Source organism: Protopterus annectens, chromosome 2.part0 (genome assembly GCF_019279795.1).
Source record: "Protopterus annectens isolate FY-2018-M chromosome 2.part0, PAN1.0, whole genome shotgun sequence".
Lineage (NCBI taxonomy): Eukaryota > Metazoa > Chordata > Ceratodontiformes > Protopteridae > Protopterus > Protopterus annectens.
In genome coordinates this window covers 1,072,729,510-1,072,749,796 of record NC_056728.1, presented here as the reverse complement: position 1 = coordinate 1,072,749,796, position 20,287 = coordinate 1,072,729,510, and the positions used below count along the sequence as shown (strand labels likewise).

The 20,287-nt window shown below is 40.5% G+C and overlaps 1 protein-coding gene across 3 annotated transcripts in view; it reads right to left on the bottom strand.

The window, feature by feature from the left end:
* CCDC171 (coiled-coil domain containing 171) overlaps window positions 1-20,287 on the bottom strand; it is a 3,960,104-nt gene that overhangs the window by 2,655,807 nt on the left and 1,284,010 nt on the right. For all 3 annotated transcript variants that reach the window (XM_044061288.1, XM_044061289.1, XM_044061290.1), the window contains exon 11: window positions 6,891-6,997. In XM_044061288.1, the coding sequence (XP_043917223.1) occupies window positions 6,891-6,997 (107 nt within the window). The remainder of the gene's footprint in view (window positions 1-6,890; window positions 6,998-20,287) is intronic.

The following is a 20,287-nucleotide window of genomic DNA, read 5'->3' as shown; positions in this document are numbered from 1 at the left end:
GCAAGGAACTGTAGGTAGAAGAGTTTCCAGGTCTTGACAGTGTTGACACCAAAGGCTCTTTAGGTACTACTGAAGTTTCCTCATATGCAGTCTGGCATATGGAATGAGAAGTATGCAAGATGTCATGAACCCCAGAGCTTGCAGGATCTTCCTTGCAGATAGCTGGGGCCTGGTGGCTAGTTGAGAGAAGTAGGCTGTCAGGAAAATTTGTTTCTCTGGTTCAAGGTACGCCATCTGAGATGCTGTGTCCAGACTTGCTCCCAAGAAGATTATCATTTGGGTGGGCACCTGTTTGGATTTCTTTTCATTGATTGTGTACCCCAGGGAGGTTAGAAGGGTCTTTACAAAGGCCAGGTGCTTGAGCAGTTTTTCCTGGTTGTTTGCCTGAATAAGGCAGTCGTCTAAGTATGGGTAAATTTGAATATTTCTTTGTCTGCAAAAGGCAATGGCCAGAGCCAGGCATTTTGTGAAAACTCTGGGAGCAGTAAATAAGCCAAAGGGAAGCGCAGATAACTTAAAGTGTTGAGTTCCTGCCCTGAAGTGGAGATATTGCCTGCAAGATTCCCTGATAGGAATGTGGAGGTAGGCCTCTTTTAGATCTAGGGTGGCCAGCCAAGCGTCTTTGGAGAGCATGGGCAGCCGCTGCTAGAGGGTGAGCATTTTGAAATCACCAGGAAGGCGTTTAGAATGGATAAATTGAGGTTGGGGCTCCAGGTGCCTCCTGTTCTGGGCACCAAAAAAAGCCTGGAGTAGAAGCCTTGGCCTATCTGTTCTGCAGGAATCTGCTCTACTGCCCTCATAGAGAGCAGGGAAAGGATTTGCTTTTGAGCCTCTGCCCACTGATTTGGTAGCATATCTGGGAACCCTTTTGGGGTTGGAAGGGTGTGGAAAGAAAATTTGTATCCCTGGGACACAATGTTCAGAATCCATTGGTACTTGGTAATGGTGGCACAGGTGTTTGAATGAAAGGAGAGTTTTCCTCCTATTGGTAAGTGAAGGTGGGCAGAGCATGGGGGTGGAGGAGATGAGTCATTGTGAGTTCTTACCATAAGGAAGTGGCTTAGAACACCCTGGTTTTGAAGTGGAGGTAGTCCACTGCTTAGATCTCTACATTCTCTGGGGCTGCTGTCTGGGGGGTCGGTTTCCACGGGGCCTAAGCTGGGCCGGTTTACTCAGAGCAGGAAAGGACCAGTGATTGGAGGGACAATGCCTGCTGAATCTAGGGGGCTGGACCTGTAATTAACTGTTGCATAGATTTTTCTTTTTCTTCCATCTTTTTTAAGATCTCTTCTGCCTTAGTGCAGGATAGGTTAGCTCTGTTCAAGGGGGCATCCAACAATTTGGATTTGACATGGTCTGGCAGGGGTTGTTCCTTAAGCCATGCATGTCTTCTATTTACAGCTCCAGTGACTGCTGCTCTGCAAGAAGCTTCTAGGGCATCAAAACCACAGTGCAAAGTGTGTTTAGTTACTTGACTTGCAGAATGCATTAAGTCTTGTAAATCTTTAGATTCTGCCCAAGCAGGAAAGGAAGACATTTTTTGTTTGAGTTCCAAGGTATGTTGCTGAAATTTCAGCATATGGAACTGACAATTTAGTGCCCTGATAGCAAGAGTAGCTGAGGTGTATACTTTTTTTTTTTACCCCATCTGTCCAAAGCTCAGTAATCCCCGTCTCAGGGGGTGGAATTCTTAGCAGAGGTTGCTTTAATCCCTTTTGGCCCTTGAGAAATGGCCTCAGGGTCAGCTGTTGGATTTTTAAAAAGATATTTATGTGTGTCAGGGACTCTAGTACCTGCCTGGTTTTCTAGGAGCAGGAGGAATGGCATCAGGAGTCAAGCTGAATTTGAGGAAAACATCCTCCACAACATCCAGGACTGGGATGATGGCCAAGGGTCTGTGCTGTGGAAGCTCTAGGAATTTCAAAGTCTCTTTTTTGACTGAGGGTAGTCCTGACTCTCCCATTGGAAATGCTCCCTTAAAGTATGAAGGGTTCCTCAAAGAAAAAATCCTCTGGGGGAGAGGATGAAGGAAAGGAGTCCGCTGCATCAGAATCCCCATAAGTGGAAATGGGTTGCATGCCTTCATAGTCAGTTGCATCAGAGTCATCTGACTCTTGTTCAGATAAAACTACAGGGGACAAATCTCTCTTCCTTTTGGAGGGGGTAGCTTGGCTTCCCCTGATCAGCATGATAAAGTCTTCCGCCATTTTAAGCATTTGAGACTGAGGCAAGGTAGCACGTACCGGAGAGTGGGTCATCAGTTTCTTGGGTGTAGTTCGAACCCTGGGCCTAAGAAACTCGGTTGTTTCTGAAAGAACGGTAGTCACAAAAGATGTCAGTTTGTGACGAGATTCGGTACTGTGAAGGACTTCCTCGGAAGCCGGTGCCTGCTCAGCAGTTCCGGACCCATCCAAGGTAGAAATGACCGCAGGATCCTTAGTCAAGCATACCAGATTCTGAAAGGGTCTTGTTAGAGGCCTGCAAATCAACTGAAGCGAAAGTGCCTCACTGAGTACTGGAGAACTGACGACTAGCTTAATGGATGCGTCATCGGGAAGTTTGGACCTGTGCAGTCTGTCTCTGTCTTTATCTTTACGTTTTTTCGGAAGATCTGCTGTCGGATGGCTTACCGAAGCCATATCGGAATTAGAGGGCTGTAAGTGAAAATATTTGGCTATAATAAGGGCCCGGCAGATAGTTCTGGCATTGAACAAAGCACAGAAGTGATAACGGGGGGACGTCGTGATCTGGGCCTAAACAAGTGACGCAGTAAGAGTGGAAGTCTCGGTGTGGTATTTGCTTTCCACAACAGAGATAATTATTAACTTTTTCTGACATAGGTTAGTACAAGAAAAAAGGATCCCCAACAGAGTACTTAGCTTTAGAAGACTTCAACTTCAATTCAGTAAACGAAACTCGGGTAGCGGCTGGCCAGCACTCGTGCGAACTGCTTCTGCTTCGGGCTCCACGGCAAGAAAGACTGATGCAATGGCATCACCTGCCTTACTTTATACTCCTGACAGTCCTCAAGCAACAGCAACCGACACAGAAGTACTAAGTCTCTGGTATTCGGACTGGCCAAGGGCTACCCTGGCATGGATAACCCAAATGTGATGACTGCAACAGTTAAACACGAAGAACATCTGTTGAAGTTGTGATGCTATACTTCATTTTGCAAATGCAAGCCTTTTACTTCAGTTGTTTGTCTTTTCAGCTTTTCCCAGTTAGGGGTCGCCACAGCGGAACTCCGGTCTGCTAATGATTGGCAGTAGATTTTTTATAGTGCCGAGTTGCCAGCCCGACGCCCAGCCTTCAGCGAAGGCACGCCCATTCACGCATGTCTTTCAGAGGCCACTCGGACGCGGGGAGGACATGCAGACTCCACACAGAAGGCACTCCAACCGTGAATCAAACAGGAGAACCTCTTGCTGTGAGGCAATAACGCTACCGCTGTACCAACACGGCTTAAGCAATCTACAATATTTCCCAGAAAACAGTACATATTTTCTTCACAGCTCTTCACTGGTTGTTCCAGAAATGGGCATCGATGCACTGTTTCTAATACAAAAATGATTTTTCTTTTACTTTGCAAATGTCACCTTTTATGGTAGCCTTGGCATTTCATCCTACTTATATTTATTAGGCAGTATCAAAAATAAAATGAAAACAGAAAAAAATACTAAAACTTTTAGTTGATTCATTCATTACAGTGAGCACAGCCTTAAGACTTAGGAAAAGAACATACTAATCCAAAATATAAAACATAACTATTTTTTTCTAGCTTCCTATTGAAAAAATAATTATTGTCTTTTGCACTTCAAAAGAAGATTCCATTCTCACTTTGCAATTGCATATTCCTATTCCATTGTCAGATGTAAAACTTTTGATATCTAAAGTCTTGTGGCAGTACTGTAGCATAAAAATTCAGGGCTAAGCAGCTAAGGTGAAAATACTGAAAACTGCCAACATGATCGCTTAAATACTGCAGAAGTAATAAACTGAATGTGTACATACAATATAAAAATGAAAGGTCAGTGCTCAAAGAAATGTATAAATATTACTGCCTGCTTGCAATTTGCTTCACCTAACAAGTCTGTCAATGAAGTATTCTTTAATGCATATTTTACCCGTTTTATATATACATTTTGTTCATGGGTTCCCAGTGAAAAGGGTCTATGCTCAGATGAAAGAGCCAGTTAATAAAAGAGTAAGCAAATACAGTCATATTAAGGTGCTATGCAAATAAATACAGTTTCATAATAGTGGTATTTTTTAATGTTTACCTCTCATTAACTAGTCATGCAACTACATACATTTTTCTGCCCAGTAGTAGGATGTGAGTAGTGTCACTTCTCAGATTAGATTAAAAATATGATTTGCACCACATTCTGCAAAACCTTTTTTCTCACCAGACCAGAGTTATATGTTAGCATTTTGAGTGAAAGCAGCCTCTTAATTTTGCCAGGTTGCACTATTTCTAGCCAAAATTAACAATAAAGACACTTTTTCAGTGTACCTCAAAAATGCAGCAGTTGAGCCTTTTAAATACTGATTAAAGTTATTATGTTCGACAAAAGGAGAACTTGTCATTTCTATAAATTTGCATTCCCAACCATGTATAAACATTTTGATTATTTTGCTTTATAAAGAGCTGTCTTCATCAAATGTGTTGTGAACAGTATAAATCAAAGTATCAGAAAGCCATATAAATCAAGACATTTAACTTTGCCAATACAAAGAAAAAACATGGGCAATTTCCACAATTACACCCAATTCCCTAATACAGCATTATATAAACAGAAAAAGTCATAGGTTTCAGACACTAGCTACAAGTACCATGACATACATAAGTGATATTACCCCAACACAAAGTGCAACCATGCATACCAAAAGCTGTGGAAACCGTCTTGGTTTTTCTTCTTTACCACACATTCTCATTTAGTTGGTGTGTGTGTGTGTGTGTGTGTGTGTGTGTGTGTGTGTGTGTTTAACCAGTACTTTATATTTCATAATGACAATATCTTGATACTGAAAAATCCATTTTGGGTACCTGTCTGGCAGATTTAACTAAAGCAATACCATGACAATAAACCAAATACTAAAGTACCTTAAAACATACTATTAGTTATTTTCAACTGAAAAGTAGTAGTTCAATCAAAGCCCTACTTTTTTTTTATTTTACAAAGGTCTTCCAAAATACAAATGGTTCCGGTTAACTGAAAAAAAAATGTGATTTAATTAGGTGCAATAGTAGTAAAACAAGTATACAGACAAGATGTCGATAATACAATTTTTCTAATATTCTCTTTAACTACTAATGCAACAGTATAAAAATAATAAACCACATTAACCTTTACATGGTATATATACCCTTTCTCCATATAATAATGAAGCAATTCTGTTCGAGAAATAAAATACCTTTCTAAACTATATGAAAATGATACTTTACTGCAGTATAACACTAGAAAGACACACTATAGAGAATACCTAAAGGAGATCAGGCCACCGCCTGTTCATCATTACAGCACTAAGTAGGCCCCAACTCTGTATGACATGCTTCTAGGGTCAGTCACATGCTGTCCTGATATGGAGCATTGTAGCAGGTCATTTCCTGGACCTCTTCTACTTGTGATTTATATTTTTTGACAGATCATTCTTCTTTCTGTCAGTCTGTTCCCTTTGCTTTTTTGTACAGCCACCCCAATGGTCTTTGCACTGCTATCTCTGGCACACTTTTGCAACAAAGCAAATTTCTAAGCCAAAGCATGCTGAGTCGACCCTTCAACACTGCTAAGGATCATGTGACATTCCTCCTACTCAGTAGCAATTCACTGTGGGCAAAATGTTCTTAGTTACTGTGTGGCTTTTTCAATCGGGCCTCCGAAGAGTTCTCCAACAAGGAACGCTGCAACTTCTTATTCCTCAGTGGGACTGATCCAAGACTCCCTAATATCTTTACTACAGTAATTATTTCCCTTGGCCAGTCATAGCACTTCTCTGTGCCCTCTGCAAAATCTGAGCTAGTTTAAAGGATGTCTGCAGGTCAATTAATTCATCAAAACATATAGTCAGACTCACACAAGGTAAAAGAGAAAAGTGATTCAGTGTAATAAAGATGCACTTTATATTAAAAATTAAACAATGCCATATGCTGAATTAATAAATGATACTTAAGTCTACAATTCATTTCTTGCTAAAACTTACAATGGTACAAAGGATGTAAATTTGTGAACACTATTTTGTCAGTTTACGATTCTCAAAAGACTCTTCACAAACTACAGTCCTGACTGTCTAAATGTGTGTGTGTGTGTGTATGTATATATATATATATATATATATATATATATATATATATATATATATGTATGTATGTATATATATATATATATATATATATATATATATATATATATATATATATATATATGTATATGTATATATATATATATATATATATATATATATATATGTATATATATATATATATATATATATATATATATACATACACACACACACACACACACACACATCTGTGCGCATAGGCATATGCATGCACATACATATTATAACATAAACATACCCTTATATTAAGCACAGATCTTCAACATACTAATTTAACACTGCATGAATCTTATAATGATTGTTTTTAAGGATATACTTCAGTAAACACAAAATAAATCCTCAGATTTTGATGCTGCATTACAGCATATCTGACTCACAAAAAATGTTGACATAGCTTTCAGTAGACAATTTTGGTGTCTGCGAAGCTGTCAATCCCATACTCCCTATGGTCACAGTAGTCTCCTTTGACCTTTGTAACAAGCAAGTTGTACATACTGCTGCAGGCCAAAGGCTATATCTGAGGCACCAATCAGTGCAAGTGTTACCTCATTAGATGTGTCTTCTAGCCGGCTCTGGTAATCTGTCAAAGTATGTCTCAAAGTCTCAAGGACGGCAGAGGGGCTGTGGGGTTTATCTCTGTCCTGGCAAATGCCTAAAGAAAAATAAAAGGATAAAAAATAAAGTCCTCAGAGTGACAGTAAAACTGCAAAGAAACATACTTAAAGTATCAGAGACATTTTACAGTTGCTGGAAGTGTGGCAGCAACAAAGCACAGTAGCAAACAAGTCACTTCTCATTCCTTGAGGCATTTACAGCTACTCTGTGAATTCAGCACTTTAAACTGACTGCCTTGCTTTCCCTGAGCTGCTGCATAACATATGCAGGAACCACTTTTATTCTACACCGGGCTTATTTTTTCACTCCTCTGAAATGAATTATTCAGTAGACTAAAGGATCAATCATGAACACTCACTGAAATAACAGCGATGGCATGATATGTCATTCTAAAATGCAAGCAGAGTTCCTGTCATTTTCCACATCTCGAGTAAATGCAAAACTACCACAGTGAGACTGCTGAATTACCATAAATACCACAATAAATCCTGCCACTTAGATAGCTGCAAAAATTCCAGGTATCAGATACTGTACATAGTATAAATAACAATAAACAGAATAAAAAATGTACCTTATTATGCGTGGATGTATAAAGCTATTTAGAGAGAGCCTTGCTCATGAACGCACATGTAGATTGAATTATCATCCTGCTTCTCTGTTTATTATAGTATTTTAAAAAAATATTTGGGTATTATTACATTTATATAATTTAAAGAAAACAATTTGACATTAAAAGTTTTTTTCTCAAATCTGTAATATAGCAAATTATTTATATTGAAGAGATAGCCCCATCATCAAAAGGAAAAAAAATGAAGTGCCAGGTTCAAAAGCAAATAAGGGCGAAAGTCTCTGTAATGGGAAATATTAATAAATGTTATAGAAAAAAGTCGAAGTAATAACATAAAAGTTGACTCAAACAGAAGTATCTAAAAAAGTCATGCTTTCACTCCTAGTAAGCTGAAAAGCTGTATCCATTACCAGAATAGTAATTAAGATATAATTACCATTTTTACTACTACAGATCCAGAACTTAAGATTCTTTACATATTAAATAATACTGTATTGTTAATGAAATGCACTTTCCTTGTCATTAATACTGTTGAATACACTACATTAGTAGTGTGTGGTCCACTCTGTGTGACATTCAGTACAGAACTTCAAAACATAAATGCTGTATTTGTATTACTGTTTTCTAGACAAGCATTTATGTTTAAATGGAATCTGTATTGGACCATTAATTCCCGAATGACAGATTTCAGTGGAAATCATTAACTTTCTCTGAAATTATGTGACTTTGGGGGATGATATATAAAGTAAGGAGATGCAGGGGTGCAAAGCCTTTGCATGTGGAGTGTGGGAATAATCTCTCCATTTCACCAAGGGTCACAAAGTTATTTTTTTAAATTGTGTTTTTTTTCTCTGGAACAGAAGATTGATTCACTGGTGCTTAATAGACAGTAACATAACTATTTCAATGAAACACTCTAAAAAAAAAATCAACAATAATAACTTATCAGCCATTCTGTGATAAGATCACGGTTTTGTTCTTTAACAAGTATTACAACCTTTAAAAAGATGATGTGTGTATGCAACAGGGTGCGTATCCCTATTATTTTCTCATATCAGGCAGTGTCCAAATAAATCTTGCAATTATGTAACTGGGGGGGGGGGGGTGGACAGAGACACCAATACACACAAGGTTAACTGCCTGTGTTTTTGTGCACAAGCATATATACACACACCTATACATATTTCATATCTATGTTAGTTGGGAGAAAATTAAATGTGAACAGCTAAAATGAGTTATGTAAAATCTATATCCCCAACACACCAAAAATAAAGACAGATCAGAGCATCTTAAAACAAATCTCATAAAGCTTCACAACTCTATAGAAAAGCAAGCACAAAATGACTCAGCAAAAGGAAAACTTATTTTAAAAAACACAAAAGAGTAACTGAATCACAACAGCCATAATGTTTACATCCCATAAATAAGTGTATTCTGTAAGTAATCAGAAAACTAATGTTTTCATTCTTAATCAGATCAAGAAATTAACACAAAAAAAGAACTAGACACTTATCTGTGTGAACATTACATAATTAAAATTAGTTTAAGAGAATAGCTTAATTAACCACACTCCTAGAAACTCAGATCATAATATTTCTTTCTTTGCAGTCATTTAAAACAGAAATATGTACAACATAAAAGCTTTCCTCCTGCAGTCCCATCACTTCAAATTCACCAATTTTGTATCTTTTCTTTCTTTCTTCCTCCAGTTTAAAAAAATGTTATACAGTGCATCTTTTAAATCCTTACTGCTACACACAAAGTGCCACATTAGGTCTAGCCACTTATCTGTACTGTAGGTACAACTCCTAGATCTTTTCTTTCCTTAACTTCTACATTATTTCTTATTGCTTTATAGAATGTTTTGTAGTTGTTCTTACCAAAAATACAGTACTTCTATGGCTAATGTTAATCAGCTGACATTTTTCTTGTCAGAACATTATATTTATCAAAGTCTTGCAGCAAAGTATCTCTATTAATAACTGCTTCTGATTTAATGCTACGTCTAAAGTTTCTTATTTTGCTACAGAATATTTGGTGGTTGCTCTTACCAGAATGCAGCACTTCTATGGCTAATGTTAAATATCAGCTGACATTTTTCCGGTCAGAACATTACATTTATTAAAACCTTCCAGCAAAGCATCTCCATTAATAATTGCTTCTGATTTGGTGCTACATCTGAAAAAGCTTTCCTTATTTATAAGATGGATTATGCTGTTTGGCTGGAACAATGGAAAAGAATGAACTGTAGTAAGAACCCTCCTGAGTATAAAGTAGTTTTTCAAAGGTCAGTTTTCTTTTCCAACTTCCTCTACTACCTCCTTCCATCCAGGCAGATGATCTCCAACTGAATTATCCACCTTCTACTCCTACACTTTCCAGGATACCCACTAAACCCTGATGAGGTACAGTATTAACAGCATTCCCATAATAAAGGAATATCATCTACTGGATTCCAAAAACCTATCTTCTGTGTCATCATGTCATGTTAATAGATAAGGCATGGTCAGCAAAATATCCTCCCATGAATCCTAGTCGAATGATATCAAGCAGACTACTTCAATTTAAAAAATCAACCAGCCAACCCCTAGGCTTTCTCAGTTTCAGTCCTTTGGCACTTTTTAGATTCATGCCTGTAATTTTGAATCATTGAGGCTAACTTGCAATCCACTAGTACTCTTCTTCTCATACGTTTGACATCTCATCAATGTACTGTGGATGGCCATCAGGTTCCTCTACTTTGTCCATCCTTAGGTTGTGGAAGTAAGACTAATGGTATGGATTCTAAGGTCATCCCCTTCATATTTCCTTTCCCTCTATGTTATCATGCCCCATTTCCTAACCAAGATGGCATCTTTTGTAACTTCTGCTTGATTTAAATGTTCCTCCACTTTTTGCTCAATTATTTTTAAGGGAAAATACATTACACATATTTCCTCCACCCCCTAACACAGAGAAATGCATACAAACACAGCTCTTCTCATTATGCACACAAAACTTTTAGACATTTGATAATCCATCAACGGGTCTTTACCCCTTTCAATCCACAGTACCACCCTTGACAAACTCTCCCAATTTGTAAACATTTGATCTTATACTCCACTTTGTAATGCTGTACTAATATGCTTCTGTCTCAAACAGACTGTAAAATCACACCATGGAATGATCTTCCTGCAATGCAAGGTCTACATGTTAAAACCAAAATAATGATAGTTAATACGCAGTTAGCTTCTTGAGCTTTGATAGAATCGTCTCTCCCCTACTCATGATTAATAACTTTAATTCTCCTTTCTGCTGGACAGTACAGCAGAGGGTAAATGTACTTAGCATAACAGTAGATCTTCAAGAAAATTACATTTAACACTAAATGATAACATTTGGGTTACTGCACACCTTACCTATGTGTTCTACAGCCTAAAGTTTCAAAAGCAGTGGTATCCTTCCTTCTCTGCACAAATCAGTGAAGGCTCACTCCGAAATTTCCCTGACAGGAAAGAGTGAATACAGACGAGACAAACTGCCTAACTTTAATAACATTAGACAAGAGAACATAATTTTAAAAAGCTAAATGAAAAGTAGCATATAGAGCTTAAGCACTTCTGCTCAACAAATGAGTAATAATGTTGTGGACAGAAAAAGTACAGTTGTGCAAGTAAAATTTATCATAACATATGTTGGAATGATCACTGCTGCAGTAGCCTTAGCTATATGGGTTACAACCTGCCGGGAATATAACAGCCAGCTTCCAGTGCTTCAGGGCACCTTCCACATGATAAAACTTTTAGCCAGCTTGAGATGAATTGACTAAAAAGAAATGGTCTGGGTGCCAAACCAATGATCAATATGAAGGACACTAAGAAATTAAATGGTATAACAGCAGTAGAAGAAATAAAATTACTAACAAAGTTACTTAAGGAAATGTCATAAGCAAACAAATACCCTTTAAATTTGGTGAATGGGTTTGAAACAAAGGTACATAAAAGAAATATTCCTCAAATGCTGGGAGGCAGTAAAAATAAATGAGAGAGAGAGAAGTACAGTTGTGTACGCTTACCATAAATGTAGACGTTCTAGTGTATTCACTGTTGCAGTCATTACATTTGGGTAATCTGCTGGCAGGTTGCCCTTAGTCGGCCTGATTAACAAAGTCTTGGGTCCTGCGTCGGTTGCTGTCCCTTCTTCCATGACGTCAGGTCGTCAGGGGTATAAAACATGCAGCCAATGCCATTTTCTTCAGTTTTTCTTGCCCCAAATGTCAGGTGCCCCCCAAATGGGGAGCAAAATATATATAAATTTATATATGTATGTAATTTAGAACACAAAAAATATACCTCCAAATAAAAGCAAATACAACAAAAAGGCTTTTGAGCATAGTAAAAGCAAGAAGAGGTATAAAAAGTGAAAAGTAGGGGGCTGGCGGGTGGGTAACCAGGACTGCAACAGTGAATACACTCTAACATCTACATTTATGGCAAGTGTAAACAACTGTACTATGGTTCTTCATGTTTCACTGTTGCAGTCATTACATTTGGGTAGAATCCCAAAGCTATGGTTGGGAGGACGGAATTATACAGCATTAGGAGCAGCTATAAGGCCCTGCCAGACAGCAGTGGCAAAGCCTGCTCTGGATTTAGAAAAGAGAGGTAAATGGCAATGTTTGGTGAACGTACGAACTGAGCTCCAGGTAGCAACTTCTAGAATGTCTCTGGTAGGAACCCCTCTGAGAAAGGCTGCAGAAGTAGATGCAGCCCTTGTGGAATGGGATCTGATCCCCTTGGGAACAGGTTTACCATGATGCATGTAGCAGAAACGAATACAATGGCTTATCCATTTTGAAATAGTCTGCTTTGAAATAGCCTTTCCCTCTGCCCCCGCAGCAAATGCCACCAGTAGTTGCTCAGATTTTCTTAGAGATTTTGTCCTGTTTAAGTAGAATCTTAGTTGTCTGTGTACATCCAATGAATGCAGAATCCACTCCCCCTCGTTCTGTGGATTTGGGAAAAAAGTTGGCAGATGAATGGTCTGATTAAGAGCCACACTAGATACCACTTTAGGCATGAAGGATGGATTAGTCCTGAGTGACATCCTGTCCGGGTAGAAAATAATAAAAGGCTCCACTGCAATGAGAGCCTGTAGTTCTGAAATCCTTCTAGCTGAAGTGACTGCTAAAAGAAAAGCTGTCTTCCAAGAGAGAAATTTTATGTCTGCAGTAGCAGCTGGCTCAAAAGGAGGTAGGGTGAGTTTTTCCAACACAAACTTGAGGTCCCATGCCAGAGCTGGTGCTCTCCTGGGAGGTCTTAAATTTTTGGCCCCTCTGAGATACTGCTTTAGCAGGGGATGGGAAAAGCGAGGAGGCTCTGTGTTGTAATGAGCTGAAATGGCAGAGGCATGGATTTTTATGGAAGAGAAAGATAGGCCCATGTGAAGCATCTCAGTTAAATATTGCAGAATCTGAGGAATATTGGGCATTGCTGTGCTTATTCCTTGTGCCTGGTTCCAGGCACAGAATCTTTTCCATTATCAGCATAAGATTTTCTAGTACTAGGCCTTCGGGCCTCCAAAATGACATCCATCACAGGTTTGCTGAGAGATCTAACTGGTGAAATTAGTTGATGAGTTATGCTGCAAGATTCAGAGTTTGGAGCAGAGAGTGCAGAATTTGATAGTTCTGCTGAGACAGTAGAAAAGGTGTCTGAGGCAGGTAACATGGAGGAAGGCGAGACATATTGCGTAGGAGCAGGTACCAGTGTTGGTGAGGCCAATCTGGAGCAATCAGAGTAATTTTTGGTTTTTCTTGTCTGACCTTTAGTAATACCTTGGAGAGCAAAGGCAGAGGGGGAAAGGCATAGACTGATAGGTTTTTCCAGCTGAAGGACAGAGCATCCACTATCCAAGCTTTTTTGTGATGTTTTTTTGTGCAGAATTTCTCCAGCTGATAGTTTTGGGGTGAAGCAAAAAGATCTAAGTCTGGGCTCCCCCATTTGCGTGTCAACATACTGAAGATTTGTGGATCCAGTTTCCATTCGTGTGGGTCCATAAGATTTCTGCTTAGTTCGTCTGCCAGAGTATTTTGCTTTCCTGGCAGGAATTGAGCTTGTAGATGTATTTGGTAAGTCAAGGCTGTGTTCCACAAAGCCATGGCTAGTCTGCCAAGGGGGTAGGAATGGGTACCCCCCTGCTTGTTTATGTCCCACATGACTGTGGTATTGTCCGTCTTGATCAGTAGTTGTCCTGGATGAAGAAAGTCCCTGAAGGCTGTCAGAGCATTCTGTACAGCTAGCATCTCCTTCTGGTTGATATGCAGGTACATATGATTTGGGCTCCATTCGCTCTGAATGCATCTCCCTGCCAGATGCGCCCCCCCAAGCATAATCTGATGCGTCTGTAGTCAGGGTTTGGTTGGCATGGGGCGGAATGAATGACAGTCCCTTGCTTTGGTGACAGGCCTCTGCCCAACATAGGAACTCTTGCTGCAGGCACGGAATGATAGGAATCATTGTTTCCAGGCTGTGACAATGTTGACTCCATAAGCTTTTTAGGTACCACTGTAGTTTCCTCATATGCAGTCTTGCATATGGAATTAGTAAAATACAGGAGGCCATGAACCCCAAGGCCTGCAGAATTTGTCTTGCAGATAACTGGGTTTTTGTGGCCACTTGTTTGAAGTAAGTCATCAATTGGATTTGTTTTTCTGGCGTGAGGCAAGTCATCTGGGCAGTTGTATTCAAGCTTGCACCCAGGAATGTAATTATTTGAGAGGGTACCAGTTGTGAATTCTTTTCATTTATGGTGCACCCTAGGCAAGTTAGAACCTTTTTTACAAATGCCAGATGCTGTAGCAGAGTGTCCTTGTTCTCTGCCTGAATTAGACAATCATCCAGATGAGGATAAATTTGAATGTTTCTTTCTCTGCAAAATGCAATTACTGGTGCCATGCACTTTGTGAAGACCCCGGGCGCAGTAGATAAGCAAAAGGGCAATGCAGAGAACTGGTAATGCAAATAGCCTGCTTTGAAGCGGAGGTATCTTCTGCAAGATTCCCTGATTGGGATATGCAGGTAAGCCTCTTAAGTCTAGAGTTACCAACCAGGCATCCTTGCCTAACATAGGCAGTAACTGTTGTAGAGTCAGCATCTTGAATTTTGGAATGTCCAGGAATGTGTTTAGAATGGATAAGTCCAGAACTGGACACCATGATTTGTCTTTTCTGGGTACCAGGAAAAGTCTTGAATAAAAACCTTGTCCCCTTTCCTCTTCTGGTACTGGTTGAATAGCCCCCATATTCATGAGGGACATAACTTGCTTCTGGGCCTCTGCCCACTGATTTGGAGGCAGATCTGGCCATCCATTTGGGATTGGCAATGTGTGGAAATTAAATCTGTATCCCTGGGATACTATATTTAGAACCCACTTATCCTGGGTAATTAGATGACAATTTTGTGCATGAAGTGCTAGTTTTCCCCCCAAAGGGGCTGCCAAAAGAGAAGTGCTTGGAGATGTCAGAGGAAAGTCATTGAGACTGTTTACCGTAGAGAGGTGCCTTGCTACTTCCAGATTTGGAGGTGGAGGCACCCCATTGTTTTGTTCTGTAAGTTCCTTGTGACTGAAACCTGGAGCCTTTAGAGTGTCTGGGTTTGACCTGTGCGGCTCTGGTGGGTACTGGAAAGGACCAATACTTAGTAGGCCAGTGCCTACTGAACCTGGGTAGCTGTACTTGTAGGAAATATTTTACAGTTTGCATAGATTTAGCTTTGTCTTTCATCTTTTTCAAAACTTCTTCTGCCTTATTACCAAATACACTGTCCTGTTGTAAAGCAGCATCCAACAATTGTGCTTTAACATGATCAGGCAGATTTTGCTCCTTCAGTCAAGCATGCCTTCTTATCACAGATCCAGTTACAGCGGCCCTGCAAGAGGCCTCTAAGGAATCAAAACCACATTGCAACGTATGCTTTTCAACTTGTTCAGGTGAATGCAATAAATCCTGTAACTCTATTTTCCACACAATCAGAAATCAACATCATTTTCTGTTTAAGTAAGCCCATGACATGTTGCTGATATTTAAGCATATGAAATTGACAGTTTAAAGCCCTGATTGCCAAGGTTGCAGACGTGTAAACCTTCTTACCCCCCATCTATCCAGCGCCCTGGAGTATCTATCAGAAGGGGTTGGATTTTTAGCAGTAGAAGCCTTAACAACATTGGGACCCTGAGAAATGGTTTCAGGGTCAGCAGTAGGGTTTTTAAAAAGGAATTTGTGGGAGTCAGGAACCCTGTAATATCTGTCAGGCTTACTAGGAGCCAGAGGCAGGGAATCAGGAGCCATGCTGGATTCTGAAAAAACATCAACAACAATGTCTAGAACAGGAGGTATAGCCAAAGGCCTATGCTGAAGAAGAAGAAAATCCCTAAGCCTCTTTTTAGATTCTGAAAAATCCTGACTCTCCCAGTGAAAATGTTCCCTTAAGGTATGCAAAGTTTCTCCAAAAGAAAAATCCTCAGGAGGAGAAGCAGAAGGGATGGATTCTTCTGCATCAGAGTCCTCATAAGGTGGAATAGAAAATTCCTGATCAGAAGAGGAATCAGAAGAAATGGAAACCTGATCTGAAGATTCATAGTCAGTGCCTTGCCTAGGCCTCTTAGCAGGAGGGGGTTGGGAACCCCTGATCAAGGTAATTAAATTCTCAGCCATTTTGATCATTTGTTTTTTAGGCATAAGGGCCTGTGCACGTGGCCCAAGCGTCGTTTTTTTAGACACAGAAGTTGGTTTTGGCCTAGGTTTTGAAGATGGCATCTGTTTAACATACAAATCTTTAGGCCTGAAAACACCCTCAGAAGCCAGTGCCTGCTCAGCAGCTCCGGACCCATCTAAGGTAGAGACAGCCACGGGTTCAATACCTAAAGTGTCTCGCGGCATACCGGACTCCGAATGGGTCTCAGTAGTGGCCTGCGAATCAAAAGTAGTGGGTATCAGGGGCTGAAGTGCCTCACTGAGTACCGGTGAACTGGCAACTGCTTAAGAGAAGCTTCGTCATCTGCTTTGGACCTTGATGGTCTGTCTCTGTCCTTTTCTTTGCATTTGTTGTGTATTCCAGTAGTCGGATTGCTAACCGACGACATTTCTGGATAATTAAATCTTGAGCCAAAATATTTAGATGCAAACATATACCGACGCTTAACAGTGCGTTGGTTAAATTTAGCACAAAACTGACAGGAAGGCACGTTGTGGTCAGGGCCTAGGCAAGAAATACAGTACAAATGAAAGTCCTTGCGAAGTATTTGCTTCCCACAAGTAATACAATTATGAACTTTTACTGACATCAGTAAGGAGCAAGAAAAAGTTTCCCCAACGGGGTACTTAGCTTTAGGTTGAAGACTTCGGTTCTGAAAGTCGAAAACGAAAATTTCAGGAGTCGGCCGACCAGCACTTGCGAACTGCTTCTGCCTCAGGCACCGTGCAGCAAGAAAGACTACAGAAAATGGCATCGGCTGCATATTTTATACCCCTGACGACCTGACGTCATGGAAGATGGGACAGCAACCGACGCATGACCCAAGACTTTATTAATCAGGCCGACTGAGGGCAACCTGCCAGCAGATTACCCAAATGTCATGACTGCAATAGTGAAACACGAAGAACATGAAGAGAGAAAGAGATGGTAACAGTACTGTCCATTGCAAAAAAGCAAAACGCACAAATGCACACACTTTTTTTTTATCAGGTTAATCCATGCACAGCTGTAAGGGAGCCAACACTCAGTGGATGCAAAGTATACAACCTTATACCCAATAGGGAACCAGTCCATTAGCAGATATCTGTGTGTGTGTCCTCACAAATTATGGGCAACTTATGGGAGAACCAGTTCACATATTGGCATGTCTATAGGATGTTCGGGGAGGGGGTCAAACTGCAGCATCCAACACCACCACATATAGGCACAGGAAGGATGAGCAGCTTCCACAAGGAAGGCACACCACCCATGAATCAATCTGCAGGACCAAGTACTAGAATGCAGCATGCTAACCCTTAATCACATTACCACACTTACATTTGTTAATGCCCAAGAAATACACCATAATCACACCATAATCATTTGGGAAAACTTTGTACAATTACTTGCAAACTAAGAAAAATTACCAGAAACTATACTCAATAAAAAAGAAAAATCCATAGAAAACAGTATATATATATCTGATGTTTAAACAGTGAAAATATGTTTTTTTTTTTTATCTTCTCACCTGGAGACAATTACCCTCCTTTCCATTTGTCAAGGTTAATTTGACAAATAGCTACTGACCTCTGACAAAACTGAATAGGAGCAGCTACCATTCAGGCAGTCATAAATGGTGCTTTTCTTTTGGGCTAATTTCTCTACTTTATCTTTCTTAAATAAAAAACACATTTGTGCAGTTTTGCGCATAGTGCAGCGGTGGTTAGCTAGAGTTAAACTATCCTTGGCTCCACAGAGTCTGCTCTTCAGTTTTTCCTTTAGTACTAGCCAGGTCTACTTCACGTTGTCGTAAGCTAACAATATTGAGTCTGATATTGTCGGCACAAGAAAACTGAAAGTGAAGAACACCGTGCAAGTAAACGGAAATCTCCATAAGGGGAGATTTCCGTTTACCTGAATATAGTGCGGTCTCGGAGGGGGGTGCAGAGGGGCTTTTCCCCCCTACCTACGCCATTTAGTTGTTTGGGGGGTTTTTTTACGTTATTCGATGTTTGACTTAATCAATAAAGTTTGACCTTTACTGATTTGATCAAGTAAACTTTCGATAACGTGATATAGACGTGGACGAGCCAGTTCTTTCAGTTCTGGCACTCAAATCAGTGCCTTCGGACTCGCACTTGCTTAAAAAAAGTGACAGAAGCACTAATAATCTATAGTACTCTATCTCCAACATTTGTTTGTAGGGAACAGTCAAATTACTCTTCCCCCACCAGCTTAACAAGAAAAAGTTCCTCAACCCATTCAGGCATGTCCAAAGGCCAGTTCCCAGTGTATACTCCTTTCCACCTGATGAATCTGAGCATCCTGAGGCAATGTCACAACTGCCTCATGTACACAGACAACCCTCTCCTCCTGCCACATGACACCAAAATCTGCAAGAGATGCACTTACACAGCCAAGCTTGAGGCAAAGCTCTCTCCACCCACGACTGAAACAGACAGTCAAGAGGAAACAACCTGCAATACTACACATAGCGCCACCACACCTGCAACTGCAAATCCCACACAGATACACAAAGACACACTCAGAGGCTCTAAATAAAAATCTGCGGAAACAGAGACCTCCACAAAGCAGACATGCAAGCAACCTCCACGCACAAACACACTGCAACCAACACATAACTTCCAAAACCACTGTGCCACACAATCACAGCTCATGAGGCATAACATCATACCTAACACACTTGTAATAGGAGACTCCATAATCAGGCACATTGATGTCCCATTCACCAGGCTGGACAAAGAGAAGGTCACTATCAGCTGCTTGTCAGGCGCCAGAATCCGCCACATCATGCAGGCACTCAGGTCACTTCATAGTAAGTACAAATATGACTCTGTCATTGTACAAGTTGGTGTGAATGACCTGAGATGTACCTCCCTGGACTACATGAAAAGAAACATAGAAGAGCTCTCTGATCATGTAACCAAGGCGGGTATGACCCTAGTCCTGAGTAGCATCTTAACTTCACCAAGAAGGATACCTCAGTACAAGGAAAAAATGATAAATTTCAACAATTGGCTAAGCTTCTGGTGTCATTCAAAGGGGCTCCAGTATCTGTCTGCCTGGAATGACATGCTCGACAAGCCACGATGCTTCGCCACAGATGGCTTGCACCTGTTAACCCTGGGATTCAGGATACTGGCCAAGGCTCTTGCCACCCCCTATAGTGCTTTTTTTAGGCAAGGCTCAAAAGACAAACCCACCACCATAACAAGGACCAGTGACAAAAAACTGAGGGTAATGCTGCTCAACGCCAGGAGTTAAAACCTCAAAATGCACTCACTCGAGGCTCTTCTCAAAATGGAGAACATCGATATCTGTGCAATAACCGAGACCTGGTTCAAGGCTGAAGACAGCACCCCAGCGATTCCAGGCTACAACTCACACCACACTTTTCGGCCACAAAACCTGGACCGAAACACCAAAGGAGGAGGCGTATCCATATTCATAAAGGATAATCACACCTCCAGACTAGCTGCAAAGTATGATGCCTCAGAGATCATCCAAGTGCAACTGTCAATGGGCAAAACTGCAACCTAGATTGTAGCTTGCTACAGATCACCATCCCTGCCCCAAGATCCCCACTCCTCGTTCCTTGAGGTACTGGAAACCATGAGGGTCCAACCAAACACTCTAATACTGGGGGATTCAATTACCCAAACATCAACTGGGAAAACTACTCAAACACTAATACCTTTGCTCAACGCTTCCTGGAATATATTAACTCAAATTCCCTGGACCAGCTTATCAACACCCGCACAAGGGGCAACAATATACTAGACCTGGTCATCACCAACATGGGGGGCAAGTGCTCCATACCAGAGGTAAATTCCTCATTGGTTAGATCAGTCCAGAGACTCATCACCCTCGATATCCACATACCAACCCCACCCCCCCAAGGAAACCACAGTGAAAAACTTCTCCAAAGCAAACTTTATGCTACTTAAGATGGAAGTGGCAAACTTCGTTACTCCCATGCAGAATGACAATTTGGATGAATCTGCTGTAGCCTACACAAAAGCACTCT